This window comes from Pteropus medius, unplaced genomic scaffold (assembly GCF_902729225.1).
Source record: "Pteropus medius unplaced genomic scaffold, Ma_sr-lr_union100, whole genome shotgun sequence".
Lineage (NCBI taxonomy): Eukaryota > Metazoa > Chordata > Mammalia > Chiroptera > Pteropodidae > Pteropus > Pteropus medius.
Genome location: NW_024349519.1, coordinates 626433 through 650811, shown reverse-complemented (window position 1 = coordinate 650811; position 24379 = coordinate 626433). Strand labels below are relative to the sequence as shown.

General features: G+C 38.0%; 1 protein-coding gene across 5 annotated transcripts in view; it reads right to left on the bottom strand.

Moving 5' to 3' along the window:
* RACGAP1 (Rac GTPase activating protein 1) overlaps positions 1-24155 on the bottom strand; it is a 28114-nt gene extending 3959 nt beyond the window's left edge. Inside the window, exons 1-12 of one of the 5 annotated variants that reach the window (XM_039882081.1) lie at positions 24007-24155; positions 17095-17183; positions 8573-8775; positions 7406-7542; positions 6371-6440; positions 4671-4724; positions 3902-3982; positions 3396-3513; positions 2932-3062; positions 2090-2254; positions 787-882; positions 505-703 (exon numbers count right to left, since the gene is read on the bottom strand). In XM_039882081.1, the coding sequence (XP_039738015.1) occupies positions 505-703; positions 787-882; positions 2090-2254; positions 2932-3062; positions 3396-3513; positions 3902-3982; positions 4671-4724; positions 6371-6440; positions 7406-7542; positions 8573-8775; positions 17095-17179 (1339 nt within the window). In that variant the 5' untranslated portion in view covers positions 17180-17183; positions 24007-24155. Of the gene's footprint in view, positions 1-504; positions 704-786; positions 883-2089; positions 2255-2931; positions 3063-3395; positions 3514-3901; positions 3983-4670; positions 4725-6370; positions 6441-7405; positions 7543-8572; positions 8776-17022; positions 17184-23552; positions 23568-23954 lie in introns of those variants that run through there. The other 4 variants (XM_039882082.1, XM_039882083.1, XM_039882084.1 and 1 more) reach the window with 4 other exon arrangements.
* Positions 24156-24379: the final 224 nt, after the last annotated feature.

Genomic DNA, 24379 nt, shown 5'->3' with positions numbered 1-24379 from the left:
TCTAATTTAACTTTTTAAAGGACCACTCTAGCTACTGTATGAGGATCGCATTGTAGGGGGGCAAGAATAGAAACAGGAAAATCAGGATGTTCTCACATCACTCCAGAGTGAAAGATGTAAAGAGTGGTAGTAGTAGGAGTGACAAATTGCAAATTTAAGATGTATTTTACAAGACCTCTGCAGGCAAGATTTGCCACTGGATTAAATGTGGAATGTGAGGAAAAGGAATCAAAGATAGTTCCAAGTTCAAAAGGACAACCTAAAACTTGACTAAACAACGACAGAAAGCAACCACAACAAAAAACCTGTTAGTGCCCTATACAGTTTAGATGAAGAAAACAGGTATAGGAGACACAGATATATTTATTCATCCATCAAAGTATTTGAGCACCTACCATGTTTCAGGCACTTTACTAGGCAGGGATAAAACTGTAAACAGAAGAGTCAAAAATTCCTGCCCCTTGTGGAACTCACACTCAAGTACCTATTAAGATCTGTCCTTACCTGCTGCTTCCATAAAGGTCTTGTTTAGCCGAAAGGTCAGAAGGGGTTCTTTGAGGTTTCGAAGGAAGTCTTTCAAAAGGCTACAGATAGCATGGATGTCATCCACTTTGCTGAGAAGGGGTACAGTTTTCACTCTAAGAAATTTCTCTTTCAGTTCTTTTACTGTCCGGTCACAGCCCGAGATCCGATATAGGCCTGTCTATTATTGGGGTGACATTTCAGTTAAGCTCCTAATTGTTGACACAAGTAATAAATTCATCCTCGACTAGGGTTTACCCTTACCTCAGTCAGTCCTCTCTGCTCAATCTCATTTACACAGTGGACAACAATGGAGGGTATCATCGGAGAAGTCTGAGACACATAATCTGCCAGCATTCCCTGAAAAGGAAGTTTTAAATTATTATTTATACCACTTAGACCAGCAGATCCAGACCAGTGGGAAGAACCATCTCCAGACTAATACTTAGGCTGGGACATCATGTCTACTTTTAAATTCCTATTCCCAAAGCATATATTAAAACAGAGACTCTCAATTATTTTTTCCTACCTCTACGCCAGGACTGATTTATGGTCAGAGATACCACAGTCTTCATGAACAAGTAATAAAACGACTAGCTACAAGTGTCTGTGCTTCTCTTCTACTCAAGGACATCGGAAAGCAAGCAATAATGAGATTACAGGTATGGCCTTTAATATAAACTAATTTGTTGCTCTAAAAAAGAAAACCTTTTAAATTATTCTTAGTAAGAAAAATTAACACAACTCAGTTGATTGTAATACAAACCTACCTACAGAGGAGAATTCCATGGTACTATATCAGAGTACAGAAAATTTGTAAAAAAAAAAAAAAAAAAAATTTGCACCAATAAGAACTCTTAAGGTTAGGGAAAAATAAAATTGGTTTTGCCGAGGGCTGAGTAGCAGCTTAGTCATTTTGTTTTGATTCTTGCTAATGTTGCTTGTATGATAAATAATCTCTTAATGGATTGAATCAATTTTTAGAAATAAGCAACCTAATCTTAATAGCCTAGTATGGAATATCTCTAATGTAAGAGAAAGGATATTTGCAGATGAAATTATATGATGGCTGAGATTTGCTTCAAAATAATTCACTGGACAGGGCCAGGAGGAGGAGATGGAAGTACTGATAAATAAAGATTGGACATGAATTAGTAGTAATCATGAGAGTTGAACGATAGGAATCAGGGGTTATACTAATCTCTCTACTTTCTTTTGTTTCAAATTTTACAAAATAGAATAGGATGGGGAAAAGAAGGAAGAGGAAAGAAGAGCAGGAAAGGGAAGGAGAGGAAGAAAAGAAGGGAGGGAAGAAGGGTGGAAATGGCAGAAGGGTAGGGAGAGAGAAAGGGGAAGGGAGGGACAGGAAGGAGGGCAGGTAAGGGAAGAGTATGGTTTAGAAAGGTTACAAAACAGACAGACAAATCCAAACAGGACTCTGTTGAGTTAATATTTTATAATTTCTGTTCATTATGTGTGGAAAGAAATATATTTGGTATCATTAATTTTAGAACAAAAACATCCAACTTTGGAAGAGCTGAAGCTATAACACAATGATGGCTCATACCTCTCCAATCTTCACAGGTGTTCCTAGAAGGGTAGGAATGCAGGGAAGGGGACAGCGGTCTCGACATTCTGGATGAGAGACCACACGACAGTCTCGACACTTCAGAGACAGCTTGCCAAATTTTATCCGCTTTCCACATGGAACACAAGATTCGGGTTTAATAACCTGAGGATGAAATGGGGCAGAAGGAACAGAGTGGTATGAATTATAAAATGATAAACATCATCGACCAACATTTATTAAGCACTTAGCAGTGCTGAACAACTTTCTAATCCTTTTACGCATATTTGCTTGTGTATTTCTCACAATAATCATATAAAATAGGATTTGATCTCTTTAAGATAAAGAAACATAAGCAAAAAAAGGCTAAATAACTTGCATAAGGTCATTCAGCTAGGAGAGAGCAGTGTACAGTAGTGAGAAGAACTTGTTGACAAGGAGTCAGAAAACCTCCATGTTAACTCTGCCACTTACTGTCACGTAGCTCAAACAAGTCAATTAACTCCTCTGAGACTGACAGTTTGCTTGGGTTTTTTATGAGGAAATCAAATGGAGCAAAGTTAAAACGTGCTATTATTTAAGCACAAAACACAAATATGTATCACTAAAAAGCATAAATAACTGCTTCGGAAAAGTTGCTCTCTTTTAATATTACTCATGGAATTGAAATATATATACCTTCTATAACCAGTAGTTATCCCTGGAGAGTGGGACTGGAAGGAGGAAGGAAATTCAACATTTAACTTTATAACACTGAAGTATTTAAATGTATTCCTAGTACATAGTACTTTCACAATTAGAAAATTAAAGATACCCAAAAAAAGAAGCAATCACATTTTTACCGTCTTAGAGACAAAGTCATGCAGACGCATTCCTCCATTACTCTGCGGAGTGCTAGAACCGTCTGTCTCAGCTCTTGGCTCCAGCTGCCGGCTGCTCAAAGTGGAGTCACTATTCCAAGGCTGTAAAGCACCTAGAAAACAAGTTTAAGTCTTAAGTATTTTGTTCCTTCTGAATTTAACCCCAATTTTAATATAACTGGTAGATAATCGGTAATCTGTAACCATAATCAGAAAGGAATATAACAGCTATTGCAAAAGAAACCATTTCAAGAACAAGTTATGCACTAGTGGCATCGGCCAGGCTGGCAGTCTAAGGGCAGGGTTTGACACAGAGTGCACTGGCCTTCAGTAAGAAACTACACAATATATCCAATCCCTGCCTCATGAAGGTTCTAAGAAACCAATTCTCCCCAAAATTTTACCAGTTGTTTTACACAGGCAATTCAGCTGCAAACCCAACGGACCTGTTTTCCTTCGGCTTCTTGTCCAGTATGGCACAGTCTCAATAGTAGATATAGCTTCAATGGGCCCGCCATCACTGGGAACAGTCACTGTAGTTTTTGCAACTACGGATTCATTTCCCTGAAACAAAAGTAATAAGAAGAAAAGAATATCTGAATCTCATTTCCCCTCCTCCACTATAGGGTGTTTTGGAGTGCTTGAAAATTCCTTTGTTAGGATTAAGGCCCTAGCCCAAAACAATATTAAGTTGAAATCTCATACTTTAGAACAGAAATATAGCTCATAGGGGTATACATACAAGCAACTAAGAATCAAACATAAAGCTGAGAGCTGTTTACTTAATCAGAATAATCCATTCATATGGATAAGAAGTCTATTAACATAAAAAACTCTCACTAAACACCTCTCTCAAAAATACACTGCAACGTTAACTCAGATTTTTAATGCTCGGGCTCATGAATCTTTGATGTGTTCAAGACCATAATTCTCTTGACCTGACTATTTTTACCTGGTCTGCTGTGGAGCCAATGGAACGAGTTTTCTTTATAGGTCCAGGGGGACCATCAATGAACTGTCGGCTACTGGAGCGCTAGGGAGGGGGCGAATAACAATAACTTTAGTGCCAAGGAGAAGATCTGAAGCACAGAAGATAAAATTATCCCATTAGACGGCTTGGATGCAAGTCCTAGGTTCCAGGGCTACAGTAAGTAACAAACAATATACTTTCTCTCATTGTCAATTTCCACGTGAAGCTTAAGTTGTACCAACACAAAAATGCTTTCACTGCCCTAGAAGAAACAAGTAAGCTTTGGAAAAATTTAGATGACAGCACCAGAAAAAGTAGAGCTGTAATCCTATCTAAGAACATAAAGTCTTTGGAAACATATTAAGTACCCTAAACAAGCACACACAAATAGATCTCTGTATATCCCATTATACACACATTTCATCTGAAGCTTATGTTAGAGCACAAAAGTCCTGCATAAAAATTTATATGACAACTCAAAACAAACTTAAGTATATCCTTTTACACTCAATGACTGAAGTGAGAGCAATCCAGAACAGTGAAATGGGACAGATTCTCTCTTGAGTTACTACCTCAAAAAACATCAATACTGCCCCCAGCATGGATTCATTTGTAACATGTATTTAACAATGGCTAAAGCAACATGTCGGGAATACAGTATCATGGCAAAATTTCCAGAGAAAACTCTTTTATTGTTACTTTGTAAAAATTAAATTAAATTAAATTAAAAACTAAATAAAACTATACATACCCTCTTTTCTCTCTTCTTCAGTTTGAAAGTCTTTACCAAAGAAGAATCCCAATCCTGTTGATAATTAAACTGTATTAATTTCTGTTTGGTTAGGCCTTCCCAAAACCCTATGCAAATAAATTTAGAGAACTTTAAAGGCTTCTTGAGTCAGACTACCTAGTTTATAATTTGAAGAGAAGAAGGGAGGGTCTCAAGTGTTGTAGCTATAGAGCTAAAGAACATACTTTGTTTCCAAAATTGAAGCCATAACAGAATCAGGAATCAATATCACAGAGGCAAGAAAAGGTTAAATAATCAACTTCTGTCATGATTATCTCCAGTACTTGGTCCTTCGTTTCTGATTATTTTTCTAATTAGTTTTAGAACTTACAGAATGTTAGGTGTTATACTGATCCTATTAAATGTGATTCTTGCTCTTAAGGGATTGCTATTGTCTAATCAGATGTTCAGTACAATATAGCCACTTAAAAAGTTCTAGTTCAAGTTTTACATTTCTCAATCGTCCATCTTCCTTGGACTCTAAAAGGCATATTCACCACCAAAGAATTATGTGTCATTTACTGTGGTCTAGTTTCATTTCACTTATTTTAACCACCTGCATTCATTTTTAGTAGCTACCTGTGACTTTCTTAACTCTTGATAATCCCCGAAAACACAAAATTCAGAAACAGTTATATACAGCACTTAGTAACTTAGCTAAATAAATTTAACCTCTCCAATTCGTTGTCAAGTAATTTAGCTACTGGTTGTTTAATTCACCTTTAGTTACAACAGATATATCATAGGTCTAGCTCCAAAATCAGCTAATATGTTCTAGTTTTATTATATATCCCATTTTTCTATATCATTTATTTTAAAAAGGTGATATCTAATATTTCTATCTGTAAAATGGCAGTTAATTTACTTAGTCAAATACTGAATTTGAACAGAAAATTCCTAGCCCATGTAACAAGTAGCTGTGACTTGTTCTGCTAGCATCGGAAAACTAACCACCAATAACCTCCTGATTTATTGTTTTGTTTACTAGCTTTCAGCCAGTAAAACAGGAAAGATACACAAACTAATAAACTACCAATCTCCTGAATATCAAAGATTGAAATATTAGGAGATGATCTTTCAGGCAGAAACACCACCATAAGTTAGAAAGATGTTGTCCCACAAAAGCAGGGTAACGAAGAGTTTAGACATGTTGACCACTGTTGATCAAAGCATATAGCACCTGGAAACAGCCTCATCAATCTTCTGGCTGAAGCTCCAGAGCATTGGTTGTCCTTCTAATTGTAAAGTATAACTAAGTTTTCCTCAAGAACCAAACTAATGCAGACATAAGGCACAAGTCTATTCTCCCTAAGAGCAGCAAATAAGCTCTGCCTGGATACAGTTTTGCTAATTTTTTTTATTGGTAGCTGGGGCTTTGATAAGTCAAGATATAGTCAGTTAGTACATGCAGCTCACAGATCCATTAAATAAATGTAACCTCATGCCAAATCCTAAATTCTATATTCTTACTTCCAGAAACTAAAAAAATATGTAAGCCAGTCTCTTATAGCTTGTGTGAATTCATGTTTTAAAATGTTAGCTCAGTATCTATAACACATCAACTAATAACACAGTAATAAAAGAATTTCAGAAGAGAGGACAGGAGAAATTCCTGAAGGAGCAGGAATATATGTAATTCTCAGAGATCAAATGTTCATTACCAGCGATTCATCAGTCTTGTCAAAGCTGATATCTGATAAAATGGAACCAGATTCATCAATGGTTGACAGTCTAGATGAGTGAAACAATACAGTGTTAGATACAGAAGGCTGTGAAACGTAAAATCCACCAGCATCCAGAACAGTCACATTGGTCAGGTAACGCCAGCCAATTTCACAGCAATGCCTTCCCTATGGAGATAACTACAAGCTCAAACCCTAGCTGTGGTGGGTTGCTTTTTATGGTTTCATGGGGACTGTGTGTGCATGCATGAGTATAAATGCAGCACAGTTGCATTTTCAGCAAAGGCCTTATAACCACAGCTGAAAATTACAATCAGTGGTATGGGTGCTATTCCCTGTTGAGTGTGTACTACAGGCTACTAAAAATTCACAAGGCAGAAGAATGAAGTTTAATTTGATCGCATTTGTGGTTGCTTTTTACAAGAAAGAGTATTACCCAGCATTAGCTTTTTAAGAAATTAAGCCTGTACATCTTTTTAGTTATAAGGATTCTCTGTAAAACAAACAGGCAACAAAATAAACAGCTCTAAAAATGCTGACCTTTCCCTATGTATTGTATTGGGGATGTTAAATTCAAAGCCTGGCTGAGACTATTTTAAAGAATGATGCAGTGGAACCAAAATTATTGTCTAGTCTTGGCTCACAGAAGGCCTTTCTAAACCAGAAGAGCTACAAGAGCTCTCTGGAGAGTAAACACTGAAAGTATTGCTGAACTGCCACTTTCACCTTTAGATTTCTTAGCAATCTACAGGATTAGTTATTGATGAGCAATTTAGCACCGACATCAAAATTTTACCCATGGTGAAACAAAATCCCAAGGAAAGATTAAAAAAATCACAATAAAAGAAAATAGGGAGGACTCTGCTTTTATTTCCCACCCACCATTCCTCCAAAGTCTTTTTCTGCTTTATTCAGCACACATTCCAGAAGCAGTATATATAAGAGTTCAGATAACAAGAACTTCTGACAGCTGTGTTGCTTGTGATCAGATAACAACAGATGCAGTTCCCCCACCTTTTGTTCCCAGCATTGCCGCTGGATGGTTGGCCTCTGTTGAGAAAAGCCAGAGCTGATTTTTGCTCCTCGCTTAGTTGAATGCTGCCAGATGTGTCACACATGAGCATCTCTCGAATCAGCTGAATCTGTCTTTCCTACAGACCAAAGCAGAGTAAAACATCCTAACTAACCAGGGGAGAAAGCTTCACCTCAAATTTATGGGATGGGCAGACCAGAAGACAAAAATACAGCATTATGTAAATGAGCCTTCAGGAAGGCTGCTACACCAATAGCATATTAATTCGCATCAAGCCCAGATTGTGTCTCTGATTTCTGACTGGTAAAATGAACTCCACCTAGAATAGTGGGGTTTCTGTTAGAAGACATTTGGATCAAACTGCTAATCCAAGAGGAGAGAGTATTACAAAATAAGAGTCCCAAAATAGATTTCGCATAGCAAAATCACTTTAGTGTCATTTTATCAGGACAATTATTAGGTATTTCTACAGATCAAAGCAGCCACCTACCTTCCTAAATGGTGGAGCAAAATGTATTAAAATGGATACAAAGCTGTGACACACTGGAACCACACAATTTGAGCTTACTGAGGCATCTAACACTGTACCAAGATGGATTAGTGCCTCCTAACGAAGGCTTTCCTTTGTATCATGACCCACTCTTGTACATCGAAATGCAAATGTTCTATGTTAGCCACACTGTTCAACTGGTTGAATACATCTAGCCCTTTTCACTGAATTAGAAGCACTGGTGAAGGGAAGACTTAAGAGTTGTCTTACCTGTATCCATGACAAAGTACTAGCTATTGATATAAGGATGAGGGTATTTTGGGTAGCACGAGAGACTGCCAATTGTCTTATGACAGTATGATAGGATTTCCCTGCCCTTCCCCCCAATTTTAATCCTTTAAATTCTCATTTGAAATCTATCTTTTATGTAACAGTTTTGAGTCTAACGCAAAAATCAACTTAAATTTCAACCTGTGGTGGACAGGATTCCCAGGCTGCAATTTCAGCTCTAATCATGGACAAGCTGTCAATGGACAGGTTGCTTTTAGTTCTTTAACGTGGAATAAGAAACTGGGTATATGTGACAAGTGGAAACATTATCAGATAATGCTTCCCCCTCCCCCACCATCACAGTTTTAGCACAGAAAACAATACACACCAGCTTTTCACAGTCAGCCTCTGCACGCTGTCTCCGTTTGATCTCTACATCCACCTGATTGCGGGCATGCTTCAGCTTAACATCCAGAGCGCTACGCTCGGTCTCTGCTTTCATCAAAAGATCCTTATATTTGCCCAGCTCGTGGTCTGTTCTCTGCCACTTTTTACGGAAATCCTCAAAGTCTTTTGCCAACTGGATGAATTCTAAAAAAAAAAAAGGAGGAAACTTTAATAATTCAAACATCAAGCAGAGTATAAATGTTCTAATAAATGAGTCCTCTGGTTAGTTTTACTCTAAATACATAATTAAGAAACCAGCCAAACTATGAGCAAATCCAACTGAAAATAACCAAGAGCAGATCCTGGATATATATCTATATGTTCAGCACCCTCGATGAGAGTTTTGTGGGGAGCAATTCCTGTTTCAATAGGCTAACTTACTTTGGCTTAGCCAGTGGCATCTGCTATGGAATAAGTAACTCATTAGTCACCTGGCTCCAGATGAAACACCAATACTGAAAGCTCCTGAACAGAAGGCAATCAAAGGGGGATACCTTTGGGGCAGCTGTCACGCACCAGGACAGTTACAGCTATAAAACAAAAACAGCCTCCTTGAGAGTCACGCATTGCTGCGCCAGAGAGACGTTAAACAGCAAATTCAAATGTAACTGCAGTAATATGCTCCAGTAGATGTAGATTAATATTACAGATGTCTAGGCCTGCAATTCCATTCAGCTATATAATTATACAAATATTGATTTGAAAGTAAAGAGCCAATTTGCTTTTGCTGTTTAACACTGCCCTGAAGGGTATGTAAACATTCCAGTTGGGAAGGCACAGGAAGAGAAGATCATACTAGCTCTGGATGAGTCACTGATAGCGGAATGTGGACTCTCTTCAAATGTCTGCAAAGACAGCATCACTTCCAAGGCAGCACCTCGAAGCATGAAAACTCTGGTGGCATTCTTTCTTATCACCTGCTATCAGCAGATTATTCTTTTACAATGCCTTACTGCTTCCTAGTTAACCTCGATCTATCTCTAAGCATCACTTTCCTCCAGTATCATGAAAAAAGTTTCCAAGGCATATACCTGCTGTTGGTCAAACTAACCTAGTTTAAACCCAGCTGAAACTAGGACAAATTCACACAAGGCTAATGATTCTTAGGCAGTTAAGGGTCTTTTCCTATTTGAATTCAACCTAAGAGCACAGAAACAATATATTGCCTCTTTAAAGCAATTTTAATAATATGACTAAATTTAAAACTTACAAATTAAAATTAGGATACCAACTCAATCTACAGAAACCAAGTCTTATACATAAGGAAACTTCAGTTTTTAGCAAATAAAAAATTTTAGCAAAACAGGATATTATGACCTAGTTATCTTAGATGAATGAAATATCAGCCCCCTCCCCCAAAGTGTATTATTACAATTCAAATAGTTTTAAATTATATGCTGGTTTAGTTAACAGTTTGGAACACATTTCTAAGTTTTATTCCTCCTTAATTTAAAAAAAAAGAACATGAACAATATATATTTTTGCAGATTTAACTACTTAGACATCATAGATTCACAAGGAAAAAATTAAAAACAAAAGCTAGTTCTTAGCCATATTCACTCTGGCAATTCACCAAGTAGTGCACTTATAATTTGTGTATTTTCCTAATGTATGCAATATTTCAATTTCAAAAAATAAAGAACAAGAAACACACTTTTCAACTATACAGTCTAAAAGCTTTTCTAGCTCCACACTGTGGTCAATTAAATGTTTCTAAATATAGTGCTATATACACTCTCAAATATTTTATGAAATTGCAAAACATGAGAATGAAAGGATTTCCATTTGACCTAATTTTGCTGGTTTGTTCTTTAGAATATTCCTTCTTGGTAAGTCTTATTAAATTTGGGTTTTAAACCCTGTTCATTGCTAACTGGCATATATTATAGGTTTAACTGAACTGGACGATGGAACTCAAAGTATCAGTTCACTTCAAGGAAGGAGTTCCTATTTTAATAATGCAAATGATTAAATTACTAGTGGTTCAGCTTAGTGTTAAACCAAAACCAGAAGGACATTTGCATACATGACTAAGTTATTACTTTTCTTGTACAATTCTATTATGAATTAAGTTTGTTATGATGGGTCAAAAAGGCACTTTAGACCTAGACCAGGAAAAATATTGATCTTGGAGAACAACGAACATGGCCTTTTTTTGCCAGTTTATGAATCACAATTCAACCTGGTACTAGTCCCAGTCATGAAGTTCACGTCAAAAGATTTCTTAAATTCAAATTACCTCCTAAAAGTTATGTATATATTAAATTATAAAATGCACTTAAAAAGGAGAAAAATTTCTTTAAAACAAATTGAAGATAATCTTTAATTCATTAAAAAAAAAACAAAAAAAAAACCAGGATTTTGTTCATAATTCAGCAGACTGAAGCAGTTCCAAAAATCTTGTTTTCTCAGCTCACTCCTCCTGAGGCCTTTGCACAGGCTCTTTCCTTTGTCTTCCCCACGACTCACTAAGCTTCTTACAGGCAAGGACCATATGTATCTCTTTTGCTCTTTTATCATCGGTGCCTTGCACTCTGCCTAGCACACAGAAAGCACTTAAATATTCATTGAACAAATGAACTGCTGTTCAGATCAAATTTAAACCCCAAGCATCCAAGCCCACCTTACGCATCTAATCAAACTTACCTCCCACCATTACACAATACCCTAGCAAACCCAGTTTGTCCCTGACCCCAGAACAGACCCATACTCATTTCTGCCCTTACTTGTGATCAAGCTATGCACTCCAAATGGAATGATGCCCTACCTACTCTTCTTTATGTACCCATTTTTCTAGTCCCATCTGCTCTATGAATCCTTTCCTAATCTATTTGCTTACATTATATTTTTCTATACTTCCCAAAAGCATATTATTTTGATATTTGTATTATCTTGTTTCATGAGAAATAATCCTGTCTCTGAAATTTAAAAACCATAATCTCACTGAAGACAGACAACATGTCACATATACTTCAGTACTGCCTACTGTATATAGCATAGCACAAACCTAGCATGGTGTTGGTATACAACAGGAACCTGATAAATATTGTTATATTTATTCCTAATTTGAACACCAACAACATCAAAAGAAGTTCAGGCAACTCATGATAACATAAAAATAGGAGATAAAAATCATGTAGTCTGGGGAAAACAAAGATAACAAAATACCCAGGCTATTAAAGTCATTTTATTTGAACATTAACCCTCACTCTGATCTTTCAGTAACCTTGGATTTAGCTTTAAAAAAAAAAAAAAAAGACTATACAAAGGAGAAAGAAGAATAAAATTATGATGATGAAACTCAAGAATAAGGAGTCGGGATACCTGAGCATGGGAGCAATTCCCAAGGTCAAAGAAGATAGACTGGGGTGGTTGCAGAAAGGCAATTCTAGAGTCTAGAAAACACTGAACCACTTTAGTTCTCCAAAAGCCAATATTCCAAATTAGGGGTTTGAAGAGGGAGGTAAATGTACCTTTGTTTTATAACAGAAATAAATGGGAAGATATAAATTTGCTTATAAAATAAGGGTATCTGTAAAAATAAATATCTTGTATTTTTTTGGCATAATTACTTTCAAAGTATTTTCACAACTAGTATCTCATTTTATCCCTAAATCCTCACGGTACTCTCACAAAGATAAAGACATTTACATTTCTATTTTATAGCTAGAGAAACAGACACAGAAATAACCATTAAAAGCCAGCACTAGTTACTGAGACTCCAAACCTCAGATTCCTTCCTCTGTCCCCACATCCAATCAGCTGCCTCCTCCTAGAGATCTTATTCTCACAATCTCTTCCACTCATTTCCCCTTATTTCCATCTTCACAACCACCATTCTAGTTAGGACTCCTATGGCCTCTCTCCTGAGCAATGGCAATCATGTGCTAATCAGTCTCCCAGCCTCCACCTCTATTGCAACCTCCACTTCTGCCAGGGTAATGTTCCAAAAGCACAGCTCTCATTATGTCACTCCCCTTTACTCCTATTCCCCTCAAACTCCACACCCTTTTGCCTCCTGTTCTCCTGACCCTAAATGTCCTCTTTCATTTCTATCTGTTGGGATCCTACTCTATATCTCAGGCTTAACTCAAACCCTACTTTTCTCCATGAAGCCATTTACTCATACTTTTCCCTCAACTCAACGTGTGCCAGAGGCTGTGATAGGTTCTCACTAAATATTTGCTGAATTAACTTGAATTTTAAGATCTCTTATTCAATACTTTTTCCCACTAGACTCCAAAGTAATCCATCCTCTGAGATGATGTGACCTCAAAGAGAAGCCTAATTAGTATGCCATCATGGTTACTGAGCTAGTACCAGATGATAGGGTCATGAGACAGCTATTAGAGAGAGAAAATAGAATATTGTTTTGAAAGGCCTGTAAGTGGATAAGAGCTATTAAAAACATCAATCAAATTAAAGGAAATATTGAATAGCATAAGCAAGGTGCCATGCTAAGTACTGTAGGATTTTTTTAAGTTTTAAGACATAGTTCTTCATTACTTTTATATCAATGAGGCTGACTTAAGAGCAACATTTATTAAATTAGGTATTAATGAAAATCTGAAATAGCAGAGGACAGCAACACAAAGAGAAGCTGGTAAAGAATAAATCTCATAGATCACTTAAGTCACTGCTAATAGCCCCAGCTTCCTTTCTTACTAATCTACTTCCTAAATGACTATTTTATCACCACCTCCTTTTCCTCCCCAGCTCTCCGCCCAATCTCAATCCTTTATTACAAAGCATCAAAATATGAAGTAAATAAAAGCAGATGAATAGTCCCTCCTTCAAAAAAAAAGTTATGATATTTTTCTCTTCTTCAACTGAAAATGTTCTGTAAAACACAGGAAAAGCCCAGGATAAAAAAATGTAGACAACTACTAAAGAAAAAAGCAACATCCTTGGAAATTCAATAGATTTTTCACAGTTCATAGTACAAAAATGAAATTGGCAACGAACACCAACTATTTAGTGGAAAGAGAACCTTGATAATGAAAAAAGACTAGATAAAACCCGTTTAAGAAGTATAGAAAAAACTGACCATTTAGAATGAGTGTCATTAAGCTCTGACCACGGATAAGTGACCATCACTTTCTTTTTAGGCAATCCAAATGAAAAACAATTTTAAGGACTTCTCATCAAGATGGTGTAGTAGGTAGACACTGTACTCGCCTCTTCTCACAACCACATCAAAACTGCAACTAAACTACAGAACAACCATCACTGGGAGATACCTGAGATCTGACTGAACAGAAGTCTTACATCTAGGGACATACAGAAGGGGCCACCTAGAGACTGATAGGAGAGGCGGAGACAATAAACAGGCTGGTCCCACAACCACAGTGGTTGAAAATTGGGAAGGAAATCTCGGCTGCAGAGGTCCTGCTGGAGGTGCAAGGGGTCCCAGTGCCACACTGGGCTCCTAAGCCCAGGGTTCCTGGGCCAGAAGAAAAAGTCCTCACTACCCCTGGCTGTGAAAAACAAGTGGAGACTGTAGCTGAGTAAGACGAAGGGCTGTGGGAATTGCTGATATTCCTCTTAAAGAGCCCACACATGGACTTACTTGCTGACGGACTCACTCGCTCTGAGCACCAGCGCTGGGGCAGCTGCTCAGAAAGCACCAGGGACATACCGGGAGAAACTGAGTTGTCTGACTTCATAGCTAGATCTAGAGAGGCAGCTTTCTCCCAGACAGAAGTGCAGGCAGAATCCATTGTTCCTTTTATTGAGCCCTCCCCCTTCAGCATGCAGACGCAGGCTGCTGCCATATCTGAGTCTTCATCAACCTGGTTAACACAGGTCACCCTACACAGGTGATTCCCTCATGCCCTGGCCCTCCCAACTTGTGGACCCACCCAAGCTGCCTCCAGTAGCTTTTAAATTCAAATGGCCTGTGCAGCAGACTTTCTTAAAATCTCTCAAAGGGTCACAAAACTGAAACAAGCAGCATCTAGCCTCCAAGTGCCCCATACCTCTTGCTGAGCAGTCCCAAGCCCAGCACTAGTGGCAGCCAGCCTTAGTTCATGGCTTGGCCTCTTGAGGTACTTCCAAGGCTGGCACATGTGGCGGCTATCTGCAAATTTCTTGGGACACTTGCTAGGTGGCCTCAGGCAGTGCACGGGCTGCTGCTGAACTTTGCCTGCAGCAGGGACTCTCCCAGGAGGCCCTGAGGCTGGCACGCCCTGCGGCCCGTTTTGACCACACCTCTACCCCCAACCTGGAGACCCACCCAGGGAGCATCTGAGGATGACATACCTGAAGGGCAGACAGGACAGGCACCAGAACCCTGCTAAAGTGAATCCTTCTTCATAGGGCTGGCCCCTCACCAGCCAGTCCTCACAACCAATGAATCCCTCTCATTGATGTGCAAACAGAAACCAAGGCTTAACTACAACAGGAGGGCACACACAACCTATACAAGGGACACACTTGGAGCACTTGTCCCAGGTGACCAGGGAAGACTGCACCACTGGTCCCCAAAGGACACCTACTATGTATGGCCACTCTACTAACACCAAGAAACTTAGGAGCCCCACCTAACATATATAAACAAACACTGGGAGGCAGCCAAAATGAGGAAACAAAGAAACATGTCCCAAATGAAAGAACAAAACAAAGCTCCAGGAAAAGAACTAAACAAAATAGAGACAAGCAATCTACCAGATGCAGAGTTAAAAACACTGGTTATAAGGATGCTCAATGAACTTAGGGGAAGAATAGATGAACTGAGTGAGAACTTTAAAAAAAGAGATAGAAAACATAAAAAATAGCCAGTTAGAAATGAAGACTACTATAACCAAAATGAAGAATACTTTAGAAGGAATTAACAGATTAGATGAAGCAGAGGATAGCATCAGTGATTTAGAAGATAAGGTAGCAGAAAACGCCCAGTCAGAACAGCAACAAGAAAAAAGGAATCCAAAAAAATGAGGATAGTTTAAGGGGCCTCTGGGACAATATCAAGCTTACCAACATTCACATCCTAGAGGTACCAGGAGAAGAAAGCAAGGAACTGAAAATCTATTTAAAGAAATAATGACAGAAAACTTCCCTAACCTGGTGAAGGAAACAGACATACAAGCTCATGAAGCACAGAGAATCCCAAAGAAGAGGCCCACATCAAGCCATATCATAATTAAAATGCCAAAGGTTAAAGACAAAGAGAGAATCTTAAAAGCACCAAGAGGAAAGCAATTATTTACCTACAAGGAAATTCCCCTAAGATTATCAGCTGATTTTTCAACAGAAACTTTGCAGGTCAGAGGAATTGGCATGAAATATTCAAAGTGATGAAGAGGACCTACAACCAAAATTACCCTACCCAACAAAGCTATCATTTAGAATTAAAGGAAAGATAAAGAGCTTCACAGACAAAAGCTAAAGGAGTTCATCAAGACTAAACTAGTATTATACAATAAATGTTAGAGGGACTTCTTTAAGAAAAAGATCAAATGTATGAATAAAAAAAAGTCACTAACTACATATTTATCAACAATCACTTCAAATGTAAAAGGATTAAATGCTTCAATCAAAAGATAGGGTGGCTGAATGGATAAGAAAAAAAGACCTTTACTTATGCTGCCTACAAGAGACTCACTCTTGTAGTAAAGGGATGGAAAAAGATATTTCATAAAAATGGAAACAAACAAACAAAAATCTGAGGTCGCAATACTTATATCAGACAAAAGACTTTTAAAACAAAGGCTATAATAAGAGACAAAGAAGGACTCAGTAATCCCACTTCTGGGTATTTATCTGAAGAAACCCAAAATACTACTTTGAAGAGACATGTGCATCCATATGTTCACTGCTGCATTATTTACAATAGCCAAGATATGGAGGGAATCTGGGTGTCCATCAATAGATGAGTGGATAAAGCAGTGATACATATATTATACAACCATAAAAAATTTTTTTAAAGAATGAAATCTTGCTATCTGCAACAACATGGATGAACCTAGAGTGCATTGCGCTGAGTGTAAGTCAGACAGAGAAAGACAAATGCCATATGATTTTACTGATAACTGGAATCTAATGAACAAAATAAACAAAACAGAAACAAATTCAGATACAGAGAACATTTTGAGGGTTGTCAGGTGGGAGCCGGGCTGGGAAAGTAGGTGAAAAAGGACAGGTTTAAGTACAAATTGATAGTTATAAAATAGTAATGGGGATATAAAGTACAGCATAAGAAATATAGTCAATAATATTGTGAAACCAGTAATGGTGTCAGATGGGTACTAGGCTTATCAAGGTGATCATTCCATAAGTTATATAAATGTCTAATCACTATGTTGTACACAAAAACTAATATATTGTATGCCAACTATAATTTAAAAATTTTTTAATTATTTTTTAAAAAAGAGTTTTAAGATTGGAACACACTTCAGCTTTGTAGAAAACCGAAATCTGAAATGTGTTTTCTTTCTTCACACAGGCCAGCTCAGAATGACTTACGAAGTTCATTTCCTTCACTGAGAATCTCCACCCGGCGTACAAGCTGCTCAAACAGATTCCGCAAGTTCAGCATCGTAGTATCCATCTTTCTGCCAAGAAATCAAATATACATTAGGGTTCCTGCCTTCTCCCCCAGACAAAAGATTCAGTAGCAATCCACTAGAGTCATCAGTGACTAACATCTGGATTCTTCCATTTGTAGCTACCATTATAAGAATCTCAAGCCAATAATTAATGTTTTGTGTGATCCTTATTATAAAAACAAAGTTGGAATATTTAACACTCATTTGAAAATCAGAACAGCATTTCAGACCTCTGAATATAATACCCACTTCCTGCCTACTTCTTTTCCTGCACCCTTGAATCACTATGGAGCTGAGAGGAAAGGAATTAGGAAAGAGCATGTCAGTTGATTACTAGGTGACCAACTACAAAATGTAGTTCTTAGTCGAGCCTATTGATTAATCACATTTTTGCCACTCTAATCCTTCTGGACTTTGAAGACCTTCAACATAACCTAAAAGGTTTATTTTTTAATTTCATTTTTAGCTAGTACTCCTGTTGCCTCTGCCCTTTAAAACACAGGACATGGTCAGCACATTTCCTACCATCAGCACAGATGACGTCACACGAGTGATTAAGTGGAGAAATCGCCAGCTCAGCAACACAAAAATTATTTCTGTAATGCAGGGATCTCTGCTGGACTGCGTGCAGGGACTAAGTCTAATAAATTTATACTAAGTATAGGAAAAGGCTTATGTTGTACCACATTCTGACATCAAGGAGACAATACACCACCTTCACAGTTAGAAGGGCAAAGGAAAAAAATCACTTGCTATTGTGTTCTGTATAGTGAGTTTCAGGCTTCATATTTCCCCCCAAAGACCTGCTGATATTAGATTAAAAACTGTGTCCTCACTAGCAGTTCTACCCTCGAATACTTTAAACTGAGAATATTTTGAGAAAATAAGATCTTCATTTAACAGTCAAGAAATAAAGACATCAACTGATGTTATGAAAACTATCAAGGAAATGAAATAAAAAATCAAGTTTCATTTAAAAATTGAATGTCTTCAGAAATACCATTAAAGAATTCTTATGTTTTGCTTAATCACTTTTTCAACATTCTAGTCCAGGCCTTTATTTCATGCTCTAAATAAAATTTGAAGAACTCTTTTATGAAGGTTTAGTGATTTTACAATGTTTATAAGATTGCACCATATGCTATCAGGGCAAGCAGGGAAAAAAATAAAAACCACAAATGACAAAGGAATATATAGATATTTTCTATTAAATGCTACAGAATTATTCATTTGTACTTATATGATGATTGCCCTAATAGCAAAAAAGCTTTCAATTCCAAGCTTGGATGCAATATATACCTGAATCAGGGCCGGAAACCAAGATTTTCAAACGGCAATGTATCTGTTCCAAGCTACAAAATCGTAGCAAGCTGCTAAGCAACCAGACCAACAAATTTATTACAACAATCTTTCTCTAAACTAAGAACAAAACTAAAATAATAGCATTAAAACTGGCAAGAAGAGATTTGGAAGTCATGGAGATGCCCATGGATCTAACACTATGACAGAACAGGCAAATATACTCAAATGATACAGGGCAGAAGCAGGAGCAGGGCATTCAGTAGCTTATTCCAATGATGATTTCCTTTGGCTCTCAGTAAAAATGAAAGCCACTGATCAGTTTTAATGTGGGGCACTGATTTCTATCATCTTGGCATTCATGTGTATATTCTGAGACTATAAGACAGTGAGCTCAGTACATAGGAAAACTACCTGTCCAAGAATGCGGAAAAGGAAAATTTCACAGTGCAACTAGGGAACTAAAAACTCATTTTAAAAATTTCCTTTCAGAAAGTTTTTATGTCTTAAATGACAATACAACAACCTAATTCTTTTTGCTCTTTTAAAAGAAATCCTCACATTTTCTCAAGTTCCTCTAGTCCATTCTTCTTCTTTCCCATGTTCTTTGTGCATACTACTCCCTAGAGTAAGGGCTCAGGGGAGGTACTCTCTTGAAAATATAACCTGATTCCCAAAAAGTCTAAAGATGCAGAGAACCTACCTAGGGACACGTACTCATCATAGTAACCGTTATCTCATACAACTACCTTGACCTACATTGTTCTCCTAATATGATGCCTAGTACCTAGGAGACAGTTGTTTAACTGAACTCTCAGTACTGTATTGTAAAACAGCAAAGAGATAATCCTAACTCTGGTACACTGTCAGTCTCCAGATTAGAGTTTTACAAACAGTTTGACTATAGAGTTTTCTCTATTCTTCTCTCTCAACACCAGACAAGCCTAAAGTTCAATCTTCCAACCTCTTAAAGAAAAGATCAAACTATCTCACTTTAATCGTTAGATCTCTGCAGACGAATCACCCATTTATCTCGCAAGCGCTAGCCTCTCTCCTAACGCCAGTCCTGGAACTCTCAATTTGCTTGAGATGCCTCAGATGTTGAGCTTGATTTAAGGACATAGTTCTATCCTTTCCCCTCATATATGTAAAGTAAAAAAGTTACAGTAAACTAAGGTTACATTATTACTGAAGAAGGAAATTTCTAAATTTAGTGTAGCCTAAGTGTACAGTGTATATAAAGTCTACAGTAGTGTACAGTAATGTCCCAGGCCCTCACATTCACTCACCACTCACTGACTCACCCAGAGCAACTTCCAGTCCTGCAATCTCCATTAATGGTAACTGCCCTGCACAGGTGTAGCATTATCTTTTATACAATATTTTCACTGTACCTTTTCTATGTCTAGATATGTTCAGATACACAAATACTTACTATTGTTATAACAGCCTACAGTATTCAATACAGTAACATACTGTACAGACTTATAGCCTAGGAACAATAGGATATACCATATAGCCTAGGCGTATAATATGATGGCGCACTCTACGATGTTCACACAATGACAAAATCACCTAACAATGCATTTCTCAGAATGTATCCCTGTCATGAAGCAACACATCAACTATTCTTCCCACTGACCTACCCTACTGACTCCCAATTTTGATTTCCTTATGTTTATCATTCTCTCTGTCACTCAGTTTTAAATCTCAGAATGACGTTAAGTTAATTCCTGTCCCACAAATATAATCACCAAACCTTGTGGATTCTTCTTTCACGAATGTTACTATCTCATCACTTGAGGGTCATCATCACTTATTTCAACTGACCTTTCTCCCACTGCCTTCCTCAGTTGGCACTCAGACATATACATCTTGCACTCTAACTTTACCATGTTTCTACCCTATGTCCCAGGTAAACTGTATATTTGAGGAGAAACCTTACACTTGGCACTACTGTATTACACATACGAACACTCGATATTTAAAAATACTTGATAAAAGGAAGAGAACACACATACACATCCATGATTCTATCGTCAAAAGAATTTCCATCCTACTAAAACATCAATGTGTAATATAGATAAAATCAAAAACAACCGTTTAAAAAAAAAAAAAAAAAACAGGTGTGTGTGGGGGTGGGGGGAGGTACTAAAAGAAGGACTGAGACAGTTTTAGTTCTTCTATTTACCAGTCGTATAACCTATGGTAAGTCACTTAATTTCTGAGACTCATCTATAAATGAGAACGATAATACTTGTCCTACTTACCTCACAGAATATTATCAATGTAGTTAAAAGTTTCATAAAGCATAAATTGAACTCTACTATAAAAATATAGGTATTATTTTAGTATGTATAAAATTTTTGTTTTTGCTTTGGTCTGATAGTTACTTACACCCTGGAATAGTGATTACCAAATTATTGCTGGAACCGAGACCAAGAAGAATGGGGGAGATGGCAAAATTTGACCAGGTTTATGCTCTTAAGCAAGCTTTTCTACACGAGGCTTGTAGCATCTGAGAAGTTAGTTTTTCTTCTAACATAGGTTTACTTAAGGTAATCTGAAAATGGCACTAGTAAAATTTAATCCTCTTTTCTTTATATGCTGGGGGACCATCAGGCATCTTTATTAACGTTCTATAGAAGTGACTCTCAGGAATTATTCATAGATGACAAAAATATCTTTCTGCATCAGTACTGTGATATCTCAGCCAAATTGTAACTCAAAAAGTTAAAAATTACTCATCCTATTCAATGTCAATTGAAAATGGTCTTAATTTTCCTGCTGGGTCACATTTTCACTCTCATGAATATTTCTTTATTTCTCCCCTTTCATTATTTAGCTCCATAGCTAGGAGATACACTAATGTGAAAGGAAACAAAAACAAAGTCATATTGTAGTACATTGCTCTGTAGCCATAAAAACAGCTGTCACTTTTCACTACAGAGGCAGCTGTCTTTCGGGAAAACTGAAATGATCCCTGTGTGGAGCAAGGAAATCGGTTTGCGGAGCACTTTAAACAAAAAGGTGCTAGAAAATCTCAGCTGTTATTGATGAGAAACCCCAGAGGTAGAGAAGTCACTATGTTACAGATTCCCAGTCTGTGAGTATCCCTAAGGGAGCAATTCTGCATCACCGGGAAAGAGTCGCAGCTTGATGTGATTGCTTGAGTCCCCAATTTAATTTCAATACCCAGCCAAGAGACAGACATCGTCCTTTAGAATAACAGACTACTACAGATCTTAACTGCAGAGTATCCTGTGGGAAGTCTCTATCCTCTTCTTCCTCCACCTACAAACAATATTATTAAGAGACCTATATATCATGTTGTTTAGATGCATCAAGGGTGTTAAATATTGTAAGACAAAGCAATGGAAGGCTGCCTGAATTTTTCAGGAAGAGTTTTAATGAACAACATTCTCACGAACATTACTAAATCTGGAGATCCCCAAGAAATCAACAACATAGATTCTCTGCTGCCAAGGAAAATCATTCCCTAAGATAATCCCAATACTATAGGATTCTTTTATATGAAAGCATCTCAGAACAATTTTTCTTCCCAAATGTCCAGCTTCTGTTTCACCACATCAAGTCTCAATACAACTGGCAGGCAGAAGGAATACCTTGAAACCAAATGTTCTTATGAGCAAATCAACTGGAGAAAGAGTAAACAGACCATCCTCAGTCCAACATGAATAAAAACTAAAAAAGATGAGCTGAATTATTGTTTTTCAGAAAATTATTACTGGTTCAGTATATTAATTCTCCTTTTTTTCTTCTGTGAATTCCCATTCCGAAGTGTTCCATTCAACATCTAGTGTAAGTCTTAACCAATTCACTGAAGCATTCCTTAACCATTTCAGTCCAAAACGATCTCTTCTTTATTATCTACAACATTTACTTGGCAAATATAAAACACTGCCTCATATAGTTAATTTTCAATGTTCAAAAAAATTAAGGGTTTTCTTTAATAGTAAAACTAAATCCTCATCACCCTAAACTATATGCACCTTCTTATGTAATCTTTGTCTAGTATGCACTTGTTTATTTCACAGAATTGCAATAATAGATTATATATAATTTTGTGCTGTTTTTCTATCATGTTTCCATTAAGTTCCAAAAAGTTGATGACAATTATTTAACTATTCTCTTCTTTGGACATTTAGGTAATTTCCAGTTTTTCAGTTACATCTGCCTGGAACCTCTTGCACAGTCACTCTCTCATCTCCTTCAAGTATTTATTCAAACGTCTTTTCTCAGTGAAGTCTTTCCTAGCCACCTATTTTACACCGCAGCCTTTCCCCCAACACTTCTCTGCTTTATTTTGCTCCAAAACACTTATCTCCGTCTAACATACTTACATATTAACTTGCTTATTTTGTTTATTGTCTGTCTCCCCAATAGTTTAAGTTCTAAGAAAGCTGAGATTTTTGTCTGTTTTGTTCATTAATGAGACCCTGGTATCCAGAACAGTGCTTGACACTAAGCAAATGAGTAATAAATATTCATTGAATGAATGGACATCACTGAGGACAGTGGTTCTCTTCAGGTGGCCGTGATTCTTGAAATAGATTTCCAAGGCTGGGATTACTAGATCAGAAGGTAAAAACCTCTTATGGCTCTTGACAAATATTGCCAAATATTTTCTGAAAGGGCTGTACTAATGTACAGTACTCTCAACTGTGTAAAGGCTGACTAGATTCACCACAATCAGTTATCCTTTTTAAAGTTCTATCACTCCCAAATAAACTGCAAGCTCCTTTAAAGCCAAATAAGATTGTCTTTTACATTTTGCACTTAAATACTTGCTGAGTGATTACGCTATAGGAAAAGCGCCTTCTCAAAACACTCACCCCACACATTCAAGAGAATGATAATGACATTTCTTAAAAAAAAAAAAAAAAAGGCTTATCTTTCCACTCACCTCACGTTTCTATCTATATACACCCTCTGCCTACGAACGAAATCCTATGACGAGAAATATACGGGAAAGTGTAAAAGTACAGCCTCGTAGTTATTAAGACTAAGAAGTAGGATGGGAAGGGCAACATGTCATTGCCTCGGCCAGCCTACCTGGACACACACAGCCCATAAGGTAAAGGGGTTCCACTTCCAGCCGCTGCAGTCTCTCAAACACCAGGGTTCTTCCCTTTGAAAAAGCCCTGTTCCCCAGAAAAGGGTGGAGTGTTACCCCCCAACTTCCAAACTCTATCTAGGTGAAAGCCACTTCTTTGAGGTGGCTCCTTCTCTGTTTAAGCCACCATCTCAAAAAGACGCCCCGGCTTTCTACAAAACACGGCGCCAAGAAGTCCCCCATCTCTCCTGCCACCACCATTCAGGCCGCTCCGGCTTCTGGCCCGGAGGGAGCCCCCGTGGAGGGGCAGTGGGTGCCGCCTTCCTCCCGACCCCCGCGGCGGCTACGGCTCACCACTTCCGACGCTCTCCCTCCCAGCACAAACCCAACACCAAACGAACTTCTTACTCGCAGCCCCCCAGAACCCACTTAGTCGGGTTCGCCAGGACCCACCTGGGCGGCCTTCCGCTTCCCTCGCGCCGCACCCAACAGCAGAGAAGCTCCGCGCCTCCAGCTCAAGTTTGAAATCCTGCACTGACCAATCACAGGGAAATTTATTCCTCCCGCGCTGTCCCTCTAGCTGCGACGCACGCGCATCAGGGCCACGGGAGGGAGGAGTGGCGAGGACAGGACCACGCATGCGCATTGTCATAGAGAAGCCAAAGGTAGCCATTTTGACTAAGGTCAACAGTTCTAGTTTGTTCTCTCACCCCACCCCCGGAGCCCTTTCCTGAAGCCATTCAGAATACCATGTTGACTGAGGGCAAATGATACTTCTTGATACAAATTCTTGGCTCATTGTGTCCCCTAGGCAGGGGGACAAGGC